Source organism: Diabrotica undecimpunctata, chromosome 8, assembly GCF_040954645.1.
Source record: "Diabrotica undecimpunctata isolate CICGRU chromosome 8, icDiaUnde3, whole genome shotgun sequence".
NCBI lineage: Eukaryota > Metazoa > Arthropoda > Insecta > Coleoptera > Chrysomelidae > Diabrotica > Diabrotica undecimpunctata.
The window spans coordinates 116,400,547-116,413,899 of record NC_092810.1 but is presented as its reverse complement, the minus strand read 5'-3'; the positions used below and the strand labels follow the sequence as shown (position 1 = coordinate 116,413,899).

The window sequence follows — 13,353 nt, the reverse complement described above, 5'->3', positions numbered from 1 at the left end:
ATTGGTATACACGAATTAGTCATCTTTGCGTACTCATCTGATTTACTCATCTGAAATTAAGTTGCTTGAAATCAATTATTATTAACGATTACAAACAATTATCATGTTCAACGGGCTCATTAATTGAATTTTATAGAGTTAGAATATTATCTGTTTTATGTCGTTTTTACTTTAAATAAAATGGACTTTCGATAATAAAGCTTCCTATCTTTAAATAAAAGAACTTAAAAAATCATTAGCAAGTATATTATTTAAAAATAAAGTATACCTCTTATTATTATTCTATAGCTTTACACATTATAATTCTCGTGCTAGTAGGTATCTAGGTATAATTAGATAATATTTATTTATCTAGAAAACATAATTTATAAAACATTATAAAAGGGGGCAAACATATTTAAGTTTGACATTTGCACATTTAGGCAGTTATTTTCTTGCATTCAAATCGGTAGTTAGGTCACGACTATTCAAGTACAATGTCAGAAATCGGTGAAGCTAGTGCTAAGTGTAAATCACGTTTACATGTATCTGATGATGCCAAAGCAATTATTAGGAATGTTTATCAAACAGTAAAAAAAGATAATCCAAATCCAGAAGACGGTAAATTTCTCATCAAGGCAACATCTCGATTGACAAGAATGCCAATAGTGTGGAAAATTGTTACAGATAGAACTTAACCTCGTAAAAAGCGGAGTGACTTTTCTACTGAAGCTGACAGCGACAGTGACATAGAGTTGAAATTTGTAATTATTTTTTTTTCATCTAATTGTTTCTAATTTTATTATGATAACTTTTTTAATTCTGATTTTTGCTACCACCCTTTAGTCTTTTACTGTTATTAACATTATTTTTCTTAATTTCTTTAATTTGTTCATTTCTCTTATTTCATTGTACATAATAACATACCTATAACCACATAGATATAAATACGTATTAAATATATGATATGATAGTTAATTTTATAAGTATTTATTATTCCAACCCTAAATATTATATGTACTTGAACTTTTTTGTTAATTTTAACGAATCCGCTCCTGGAGGGTCTGTTCTTGATTATGACATAGAATAACCGAACACACATAGAAGCGACACAACGGTCCAAAAGCGTGTACCATTTTTGTATACGCATGCCCGATTCTGGTTGTTTAACTGTCAAAAACACGTGCTTATTCTTTAATTCTGGTTGTTTGATAGTCCGTAGGCGTCTATGGTAAATACTCGACAAAACAAGTGCATTTGACCATTTATATAATTTATTTATAGTTAAAAGGTTAAAGTTATAGTTTATAGTTATAGTTAAATATATAAGTTTATAGTTATAGTTTATAGTTAAAAGTTTAATTTATATTTAAAATGTCTGGATATATTTGTGCGATTCGCGGATGTTCATCTGTGACAGGAAAAGGAATAAGTTTATTTAGATTTCCTAAGAATAATAACAGGTAATTACTATTACTTTGTAATTATTATTAGTTATTACATAATAGTATTGGTTTGACTTTCGAACAGTAAGCCGACGCCGACGTGTCTGTCCGAGCTATAAAAATAAACTTTGGTCTGCCAAGGGATAGTTCAAAATGAAAACATTAAATTTGGTGTCAGTGCTATTTCTTTTATTGAAAGACGCAAGTATCCGAAGGCTCAGGTCAAAAAATTAACAGATGGTGGCCGGGTGTCAGCGCGCTCGAAGACAACAATACGAATATAGTATTTTTAGGAAATAAAAATATATAGAGGGTTTTATACACGAGAATATTTGATTTAAGAGCGTAAGCGCAAAATTTCGGGCAAATGTTTTTTATATATATTCATTTTTTTCGAATCCTGAAAAAACTAATAAGTATTTTTGAAAAATTTAAATGCAGAATGAAAAACTCAATTTATTACTGAGGGCCAAAAGTCCCCGAAAACTTCTATATTGTTTATTTTAATAAGTTACAGGGGTGAAAAAAAAAAGAGAAAATTTAGTGTGATTTTTAATTTCAAATATCTCATTCAAAAAAACTTTTTGTTTATTCTAAGGGACTTTCGGCCCTCGGTAATAATGTAATCTTTCATTCTGTGTTTAAATTTTTCAAAAATATTGGTTAGTTTTCTCAGGATTCCAAAAAAATGTTAGAAAGCATTGGCCCGAAATTTTGCGCCTACGCTCTTAAACGAAATATAATTAGACCAATAATTGGGAAAATCTTAAAATTACAACAGAACAAGACTTCAAAATTGCAAAAACATGGTTGCAAATAAACAAGCTTACATTAAATTATGAAAAAACTAAATAGGTACTCATCTACTTTTTGCTATATACAAAAGTTGTCTGCCAATTTTTAATTCGTTAAATATAAATAAAAAAGATCAAATATATGGATCGAAGTACATAAAATATTTAGTTTTAGAACATAGAGTTTTAAATGGGAATTACAAATAAAAAATATTAAAACTTTATTTGATGCATATCTCAATATTTAGTGACATTTTTGTGACTTAGGAGAAAACTGTAAATTTATTAAGATTAAATATTGACAAAAGTTAAATATTTCATTACTTACAATATACTTAGAATATACTAATACTCTTATAGTTGTAAGTAATAAAGTATTATTTATAAATACAGAAAAAGTTCTTTGTTTAAAATTTGTTCTGGTAAAAATTTGTAGTGCCAAAATGTGGATAGAAGCTTGCAGATGAGAAGATTTGTTATTCAAAATGGATTCACTTTATAATAATTATAGGATTTGTGAACTGCATTTTAAAGATAATGTTATTGTAAAAGGAAACAGAAGAAAAACATTGGCGCATGACGCAGTACCTTCAATGATCTTTGTTATTTACATTTAACGAATTAAAAATTGGCAGACAACTTTTGTATGTAGCAAAAAGTAGATGAGTACCTATTTAGTTTTTTCATAATTTATTGTAAGTTTGTTTATTTGCAACCATGTTTTTGTAATTTTGAAGTCTTGTTCTGTTGTAATTTTAAGATTTTTAGTAATTTCTTTGTTTCGCTTAAGAGCGTAGGCGCAAAATTTCGGGTCAATGCTTTTTAAATACAATCATTTTTTTCGAATCCTGAGAAAACTAACAAATATTTTTGAAAAATTTAAACACAGAATGAAAGATTACATTATTACCGAGGGCCGAAAGTCCCTTAGAATAAACAAAAAGTTTTTTTGAATGAGATATTTGAAATTAAAAATCACACTGAATTTTCTCTTTTTTTTTTCACCCCTGTAAGTTATTAAAATAAACATTATAGAAGTTTTTTAAATTTTTCAAAAATACTTATTAGTTTTTTCAGGATTCGAAAAAAATGAATGCATTTAAAAAACATTGGCCCGAAATTTTGCGCCTACGCTCTTAAGAATTTATATTGTGTGATATGCCCACTGACTATTAATTTTCTGGTTGTTAGCTGTCATTGGCGGCTTGGCCACGTAACTTCAAAGGACTGTCGCTTCTCCTGGTTATGATAATACTAAATCGGTAGGGTGATCCAACAAGCGTCAGGCAAAATTTCGTTTATCTTGACTGAAACTATAATATCATTTTGTCTCTTCATTTGGTTGTTCTGCTGATGTACGTGGTAAGTAAATCATTACATTTTGTCTGTTGTCTGTTGTACTGCTGTCGTTATTTTTTGATGGTGGATATTGAGCTGAATTTACGTTTTCAATATCGGACCAATTAAAATCTTCAGGATTATATACCCGGTTTGGATCATCGCTATCGTTTAAATTATTTTTATTCTGAGATATATCAACATTATAAAGTCCGTTGTCTAAAGTAGTGCATGTTTTAGGACTGCCTGGATCATAATTATTAAAATTAAAGTCTTCATCAGGATTACATGACAGAAACACTGGTTTATTATAGCTCATATCCTCGCATTCAGTTTAAATACATTCAATCATTTTTTCTTTCATATTAAAGATAAATTAAAGGTAAATTAAGATAAAAAAAGGTATTAAAGGTAAATATTAATTATCATAGAAAATTTAAAGGCATACTATTAGCATACAAAAGGTAAAAGAAATAATAAATTAGACTTACTCACAATCAATTTAATTTAACTATCAGACGACCGGTTTCGCTTTCTACAATATTCAAAGCATCTTCAGGTCACGATACAAAGTTAAATTAATGATGCCGGTACTCTATTAATTGATGGTTGAAAGAACATGGTTCAAACTATCTTGTATTGTTGATTGGAGAACTCAAGTTAACTATTGTAATTGTTTAACAGTAAACGGGGAAGTTCTTGAGGAGACAGATTTTATCCAATGAAGTAGAGATAGGTAAATGTAATTGTTTGTTTGATGAAAGTAATGTTCTATACCATTAAGTTCTTTAAAGTTATTTATTTTATTCTGTGGATATATTTATGAAATGTGTGTTATTTATTGAGATTTTAATTTTGTTTTGGAAGGTGACAGTTGTGAGACAATGAATAAGAATAGATGTGCAAATTGTGTGGGTGTGCAATTATATCAGCTTGTAATTATCAAATTTCTTTGATAAAGTGATGTTACAATATGTGGCAAATTGTTGTAAAGTCCAATATATAAAGTTAAAAATTAAAATTGAGACACTTTAAGACACACAGAAAACACACAGAAAACACTTAAAAAACGGGGGGACAAAACAGACATTAAATTTAAAAAGGGAGGATTTTAAAAGAACTACATCTCTTACTTGGAGACAATGAGTTTTTTATGTGACACATTTTTAAACCAAAAAGTGGACAGAACTCAATTAAGCTATTTCTTGAACCATTTTTAACTATTTCTCCGTACCGTCCCACCACGTGATCGTCTATTTGAGAACCTACTCTGGCATTTAGGTCTCCTTGAAGTATTATTTCTGAATGACTTTTTATTTTATTACAAATGTTTGATAACTCTTCATAAAAGGAATCTTTAACTTGTTTATTTGAATGGTCTGTTGGCGCATAGACTCCAACAACTATTGTTTCGATGCCGTACAATGGGACAATTATTCTCAGAATTCTTTCAGAGATGTACGCATAGTCTTTTTTATATTTTTTTAACGATTTTTGTATAAGAATTGAGACCCCTGATTTAGCGTGTACGTGTTTCTCTACTCCTGACCATATATAAATGTAGTCTTTAATCTGTTCATTTCCTTGTCCCTTTTTTGGTTTCAGAGAGCACTATGATTTCCATTTTTTGCTTAGTCATTTCAGTAAAAATTTCTATTGTCTTGTGAATCATACCTTTAGTGTTCCAATTACCAATTTTCAAAGTACTTTTCTTTGCCAGGTGTCGTCGTGGCAAGTTTTCATCCATATTCCGAGACTCGGAGTTAAAATTTTTACTCAAAAGAGTTTTTTCCAGAATATATACTAAATATCTAAATATAAAATTATATTTATTTTAGTTATACTAAAATAAATAAATACATCTCTATACTTCTCGTACAATTCGAAATTATATCGCCTTCTCCAAATACCATTCTCACAGAATGCGCCCATTATTCTTCTTAGTATCCTCCTTTCGAAGACGAGCAGAAGATTTGCGTCTGTTTTGGAGATGGTCCATGTTTCTGACCCATATGTCAGCACTGGTAGGATGAGTGTTCTATATATTATTAGTTTGGTTTTCTGGCTTAAATTTCTGTTTTTTAGCTGCTTGCTTAGTCCAAAATAACATTTGTTTGCTAGCAGTACCCTCCGTTTTACCTCTTCAGATGTGTCATTATCGTTTGTTATGAGAGAACCCAAATATGTAAACTTATTTACTACCTCAAAATTATATTGGTCTATACTGAAGTTTTCTTCGGCGTTTCTAGCTCTATCTCTGTTATTTGGAATAGATGCTAACATTTTGGTTTTTTCCTCGTTTATTTTAAGGCCCATATTTTGTGCGGCTGTCAAGAAGGTGGAAGTCATCTCTTAAGTCCTCGTGTAGTACGTGCGATCAAATCCAGATCGTCAGCGTAAGCCATAATCTGCGTTGATTTATTAAAGATTGTTCCCCTATTGTGTAACTCGGCATCTCTTATAGTCTTTTCTAACGCTATATTAAAGAGAAGGCACGCCAGCGCGTCTCCCTGCCTTAACCCTGCATATGTTTCAAACGCTTGTGACATATCGCCTTGTATTTGCACTCTGCAGATCACTTTACTCATAGTTGTTTTTACGAGCCTTATTAATTTATGGGGAATGTTAAGTTCATTCATGGCTTCGTATAATTTAACTCTTAGGACGCTATCATACGCTGACTTAAAGTCCACAAAGAGATGGAACGTGTCAATATTAAATTCATTGGTTTTTTCTAAGATTTGACGTAGCACAAAAATCTGGTCAATTGTTGACCTACCTGGCCTAAAACCGCTTTGATACTCACCAAGGATTTCTTCCACGTACGTACTTAAACGGCTGTACAGGATGTTGGAGAATATTTTGTACATTGTATTCAGAAGAGTTATACCCCTATAATTTTTACATTCCAACAAATCTCCCTTTTTTTGCAGTGGACATATGATTCCAGTGCACCATTCCTCTGGCATTTGTTCTTCTTTCCAGACTTTGACTATTATGTTGTGAATTTGGTGCATAATGCTGTTACCTCCATGTTTGATGAGCTCTGCGGGGATACAATCCACTCCTGGGGACTTGCTATTTTTGAGTGGTGTGATTGCGTCTTTCACTTCAAATATTGAAGGAGGTTCTACGTAAGTGTTATTTCTTGGTTTTTGGGGTGACGCATCATTTTCCACTTCGGTACCAAGTAGTTCTTTGAAGTGCTCAACCTATCTGCTTTGTACTGCGTCAGCGGTACTGACTATATGTCCATTTTTGTCTCTACACATCGTCAGCCGTGGTTTAAATTCTTTTCTTGTCTTATTTAGGATATTATAGAACGTTCTAGTTTCATTTTGCCCCTTTAATGATTGAAGCTCTTGCATAATCTGGTTTTCGAAGGTCCGCTTTTTCCTTCGATGTATGCGTTTTTTCTCCTTCCTAAGATCTTTGTACATTTGCTCCTTATCTCGTGTTCTTCTTTGTTGCATAAGTTTATATGCATAATTTTTTCTTTTAGTGATATCTTCACATTTATCGTCGAACCAACTGTTGCGTGGAGTGGATTCTTCTGGTCCTAGGACGTTGTTTGCCGCTTCCTTAATTGTTCTTCTACATATATCCCATTGCTCGCTAGCTGTTAAATTCTCATCTGTTGTGCTTTCATGTTCAAGGTAATTTTGATACCTTTCTAGTGCACGGGGCTCTTTCAAGAGTTTTAAATTGTAGCGAGTACTTTTCTTGCCCTTTTCTTTTTTTGCATTTGAGATTCTTGCATTATCATTAAAATATTGCATTAAAATATCACATTAAACTAAATAATATTATGGAGTGCATAAATAGCAAAAAGCGGAAATCCACTGGGCGAATGATGGACGTGGTGAAAAAGCTTAAATTTCAAGGACATGAGACTGGGGAAAGTTGTGAATGCAAACGCTTCCAGTGTTTCAAAAATACATCCGACGCAGAGCAGCAATCTATTGTGACTGCGTTTAATTTATTAAAAATAAAGTATGAAGAAGACAGTTATCTTTGTGGTCTCATAACCACACTTGACTAGAAGACCAAGAAAACCGGATGAAACTGCTACATTAAGAACCAAGGCTTACTGCGATAAAATGCGAATTGGAGGCGATCATGTACGTAAAACACCAGTATGCTATTAAGCATTTCTTTACATGCATGGTATTTCTAGCCAGAGGCTACAATATTTGCAAAATAGCTTAAAAACGAATGGCACTATTCCTAGAGACAAACGGAGATGTCATTCTAAAAGTCATAAAATTTCATCAGAAACCGTTTCCTTAATGAAGCACCAAATTGAGACTATACAGAAGACATCTAGCCGTAAAGGACATTACAATTTACATGAGAGCCAGAGAATATATCTCTCTGATGAACTGAATGTAAGAAAACTCTTGGATCACTACATTGAAAAAAATCCAGACAATAAAGTATCATGTGAAGCATATAGGAAATATTTTAATTTTAACATTTTAACATTTCTTTTGGCTATCCGAGGATAGACACTTGCTCCTCTTGTGATCAATTTTTGGCAGAAATTAAATGTATAAATTCTTAACTAAGAACATGTACAGATGAAACTGTAAAAGAAGAATTGAATCAAAAGTTTAAAAAATTGGAAGTAGAAAATAAACTACATAAATTATAGGCAGAGAAATTTTATGCAATAAAAAAGAGTGCTGGATTGTGCATGATTGTGAAAATTTGCATATTCCAAACATCATAACGAATGATGTTTATTATAAACGACAACTTACCTACTATTTATTTAATATTCATCAACTGTCTGATGCCGATTGATTTTTTTATGTCTATGATGAAACAGTGGGTAAAAAAGGTGGCGATGCTGTGGTTTCACAATTATTTGACTTTATATACAATGAATTGAATTCTTAAGTACAAAAGTTGACCACATTCTGTGACTTATGTGGGGGTCACAATAAAAATTATACAGTTTTTAGATTTCTTCACTATATTATGGTCCATGCCTGCCATCGCTTTACAGAAATTATTGTTGTATTTTCTATCGGTGGCCACTCCTATTTAGAGTGTGACCGCAATATAGTTTTTATTAACCAAAAAGCAAGGATTGAGTTACCTAGTGAGTGGGCACAGCACATTAGAGAGTCTAGACAGAAACCTAAACCATTCAATGTCAAGAAATGTACTACAAATTATTTTAAAACTTGGCCTGCATTTCTGATTCCTTTTTACAAAAAAAAAGCCCCTTTGCAAGCAGACCTTTAAGACAGTTGAAAATTGATATTAATCAAACAAAAAAAAAAACAATAATGAATTTTCACTACCACAGCAGGCTTACACAAGGACAATTATAATAGTTTACCTCATGCCAACAATGTCAGAGATGATAATAACTAATGGTACCGATAATGTTTACAGAATAATGAAAACCTAGACTTTCATTAATTTTAGATATGACACTCCACCTTTTTTATTATTTAATAATACCTGCAAGTGTAACTGATAAATAAATTAAGATTTATCTTAACCAATTTAATAGATGTAAGTCCCTAAATTTACAAATTTACAAATTTAAGTTTTCTCATAATAATATCAGGACTTTTATGGTTTAAGCCGTGTGTCCTTCATTTATTTTGTTCGTTTATTACTATGTTTACAGTCCTTTGACATTAGTTAGTCCATTAGTTCTGTCTCGACATTCCAGATTTTTAACTAATATCGAGGGATTGCGAGGAGCTGACGGAGAATCCAGGTATACCAGGTATACCAGAATACCTGACGGAGAATCCAGGTTTAATTTTGGAGTATTTCCTTCTCAAGGAAAAGTTTGATTTCCTTCGACGGTAACAGTATCGACTACAGTGTCTATTGGTCCACAATGGGTACTTTATTTCCCACCTACCTATTATCTAATGTTGATCAGAGAATTTCCCTCTCTGCTAATTGGGGCGCTATCTTTTCAAGTTACTGGCTCCCTCAACAGTTTAAAAGAAAGTTCCATAGCTAAAAATTTTAAATCTACTAACTTTACTGGACTTCTAAGTAGTTTCTTCTTATAGGTAAACTTCTATACAGTTTTTATCAGACTTAATACAAAGACGTGAAATTCCACTAATTTTTAATGATGTATATGCAAATATAAAAAATATTACAAAAATAAACAAAAGATACTGAACCTATAAAATCTGCAAATATAGTTTAAAATATACTGGAATATATAATTAAAAACGTCGCAACTTGATAATACTACTTTAAATAAAACATTTAATGATCATGCACAGTTTGTTATATTTTATTTATAAAAATTGTAGACTTTTTTTTTCGTCAAAGGAATAAATAGTATACAGTTCGTCTGCCGATTACTTTTTTACCGTTATTCACCTATTGTAATGATCAAATAACTCAATAACTAGAATAACAACGATACAACGATCTGGTAAATGCATCGCATTTCTATAAATAAGTAATAACTAATTATTTATGCAAAGTCTGCAATAATTGTTTGTTTCGCGCGACGTGAAATTTTACATAGTTCTACAATTTTGTTTATTGATTTGTGATCTTATTATCTATAAATATATGTATATATATATACATATATATATATATATATATATATATATATATATATATATATATATATATATATATATATATATATATATACCTATATACCTATATACAACAAAAAGAGAAATCATACGATTTCTACCTGTTTGCTTTGCAAGTTTTAGAATGCACAGTGGTAAAAATTTGAATTCAGTTTCGCCAGGTAGAAATCGTATGATTTCTCTTTTTGTTATTAGATTGCGTAGTTACGCCCGTAAATAGTTATTTTGATAACTATTGGTCTACGACGGGATAGATTTTGTTGCGATTCACAGCAGAAGCTATACCGCTCTAAGGAGACCTAAAGAGATCGAAATACCTTGCCGCTGCCCTGTATCGAAGCAAAAATCTAATACCGTCATTATGTTTTATGATATATTGTGACAATTAGGGTTTATAGAAAATAATTTATAAGTTATATACTACATAATATTAGATATTTGGTTGTTTTAAATAAGTTATATACTAGAGAATTTTATAAAAATTATTTATGTGAGGGCATTTTAAGAAATTAGCATATAATAATTGTAAAAAGTTGTATTTTAATATTGTAAATATATATAAGTGAGCCATGTGCATAGGCAACCAAAAATACTCTCGGAGTAATTTGACAGATAGAAATTAATCATAAGGGAATATAAAGTGGGGTTATATAATATATTGTTTGAAATGTGTATTTTATTAAATTAGAGTGTTAGTTACTAATTTAATTATATATTCTGATCTGAAAAGCCTAAATGTAAACAAAATTATTAATAGAAAAGAATGGAATTCTCTGGATCTCCGGAGATGGCCATGTTTGCGAAATGGTTTGTTCCAGAAAATTCATACAAGTATGAAATAGAACAAATTGGAACATGATCTCTTACGAGATGGTTCTAGAATATCAAAAAGATATAAATACCCGTGATTTGGATTCAAGAGGGCAGTTTTAAGTTTTTATTCAGAAGTCAGGCAGTTTTTGGAAGTTTTTAGTCAGAAGTCAGGCCAGTTTATTATGAAAGTTAATAGAGTGAAGTAAATTGTTCAGAATTTTCAAGACAGTCAGTGAATCAGTTACAAATAGTCAAATTGTTTAATATAGTGAGTTAAATGAAGATTAAAAATTATGCATATATTTAATGCACATTTATAATTATACACAAATAATTATTGAAGATTAAAAAGGTATATTGGAAGAAATTAAATTATATTATGGTTGGAGATTAGTATAAATCAACTTATAATAATTGGATATTGGTATATTGAAAAGAAGAATAAATATAAATGCTGTTTGCTGGTTTGGTTGGTGGTGTATAAATGCTGGTGAAGAAAACTATATCTTAAATTGGTAGAAGCTAATAATTTAAAAAAGTAAAAAAAAAACAAGGATAACTGAAGTACGAAGACATTCAGTGGTGATTAGAATCTATATACTTAGTGGAAAACAGTTCATTTAGGCATTCAGTGAAAGAAAGGTACAAAATTTTGTTAATATAATTTAGTTAGTGTCATAACAATTTCAATTTTGAAGATAGTTTGTTTAAATTTTAGATTGTCTATAGAATTTAATTAGTTTTATAAGAATATCAGTTTAAAGATAGTTTATTTTAAATTTACATTGACTAGGTTAGATATATATGTGTGTTTCATAATAGTTATAATAAAGATAATTTAAAAAAGTACTTACAAGCTAATTCTTTGAGAACCGCGATAAAAACCCTATATATATTATTAAAAATACTCATTGCTCATCATTCAAACAAAAAAACACATCATAACAATTTGGCACCCAACGCGGTGGCTCTCTATTTAAAAGAATTATAATCTATTTCTAATGAGTGTAGAGTAATAAAATCTCATGAAGTATTCAAAAGCGCTACAGGGTAATCCGTCAATAATCCGTCAATAAATTCCGTCCGCATTGCAAAATTCTGTCGTTTCATAAAGAGCAGGTAGGTATCACCCTGTTTTAAGGGATTAGTCCATTGTTATCGACAGATAAACACTGAGCCAGAGGCGCGCTAGTGGGTTAATTGACAAAAGAATATGCATTCTTAAAAATCATATTAAAGGAAATAAAAATGTAATACAGCAGAACAGTGTTATTAAAAAAATATAAAATGTAACAATAAAATATATACGAACCGAAATCGGGAAATACTCACAAACACACACGAATGAACTTTACATATTGAAACACTTGTGGGGAGTTTAAATCAATTTATTCACAAAAACTACAAAAACTTTACTGGATACGTTATTACAATTCTACATCACTATAGTCTTCATCCGAAGAACTGTCATTATCCCCTGGTGTTATAATTATAGGGTCAACCACCTGATCGACCAAGTTGTCCAGTTCCCACATTTTATCTTCCTCTTTTAAAACATGCTGGATTGTTTTTTGCCAGTTTTCTGATGTGATTTCCATAATGGCTTGATCAAACAATACCTTGACATCTTTCATTTTAAATGTGGTATTGTGCCTTGCAACATATCCTTTAACTTGTGCCCATATAAGTTCTATGGGATTTAATTCGCAATGATATGGCGGTAGGCGTAGCACAGTTACTTTATACTTTTCTGCTACATCTTCTACGGCATATTTTATGAAGCGAGATTTATGTTGTTTTACTACGGCTAGTAGTTCCTTCTTTATTGAATTCGTCTCAAACTGAATACCTTTATTTGACAGCCAGTTAATAATTTCTTGCTTTCTCCAAACTGAAGTTGGTACCTTCTCTATGCGCCTTGAATGGTAGCTTGCATTATCCATAACCACGACCGAATCAGCTGGAAGAAATTTTAACATTTCCCCGAAGTAGTCTTCGAAGACATCCGAATTTATGTCCTCATGATAATCTCCCGTCCGACACGACTCAAAGCTTAACAAACCTTCTTTTAAAAATCCTTCTTCGCTTCCAGTGTGAGCAATTATAAGCCTCTTCCCTTTTCCCGAAGGCACTTTAATACCCGTCGAAAGGCCTTCTATGAAAGCTTGGCGAGCACTTGTTACATTTTTATCTTGCCACATTTTTTGGACTATATAACCTTCGTTTATCCACGTCTCATCAAGATAAAAAATTTTCTTGTGCTCTCTGCGGTACTGTTTTATAGTTCTCAAATATTTTCGTCTCCAGCAAATGATTTCATCACTTTCCAGTAATAGTGCCTTTCGATTGTGCTTTTCCCAGGAAAAATTCATACTTTTTAAAGTT

The 13,353-nt window shown here is 31.0% G+C and overlaps 2 protein-coding genes across 3 annotated transcripts in view; one reads left to right on the top strand and one right to left on the bottom strand.

The window, feature by feature from the left end:
• The window catches only part of LOC140447890 (cytochrome P450 6k1-like), a 77,895-nt gene that overhangs the window by 26,715 nt on the left and 37,827 nt on the right, over nt 1-13,353 (bottom strand). The window lies entirely within an intron of this gene.
• Nucleotides 3,440-13,353, top strand: part of LOC140449072 (uncharacterized) — a 121,638-nt gene continuing 111,724 nt past the window's right edge. The window contains exon 1 of the mRNA XM_072542215.1: nt 3,440-3,580. Coding sequence (XP_072398316.1) covers nt 3,572-3,580 — 9 coding nt within the window. The 5' untranslated portion in view covers nt 3,440-3,571. The remainder of the gene's footprint in view (nt 3,581-13,353) is intronic.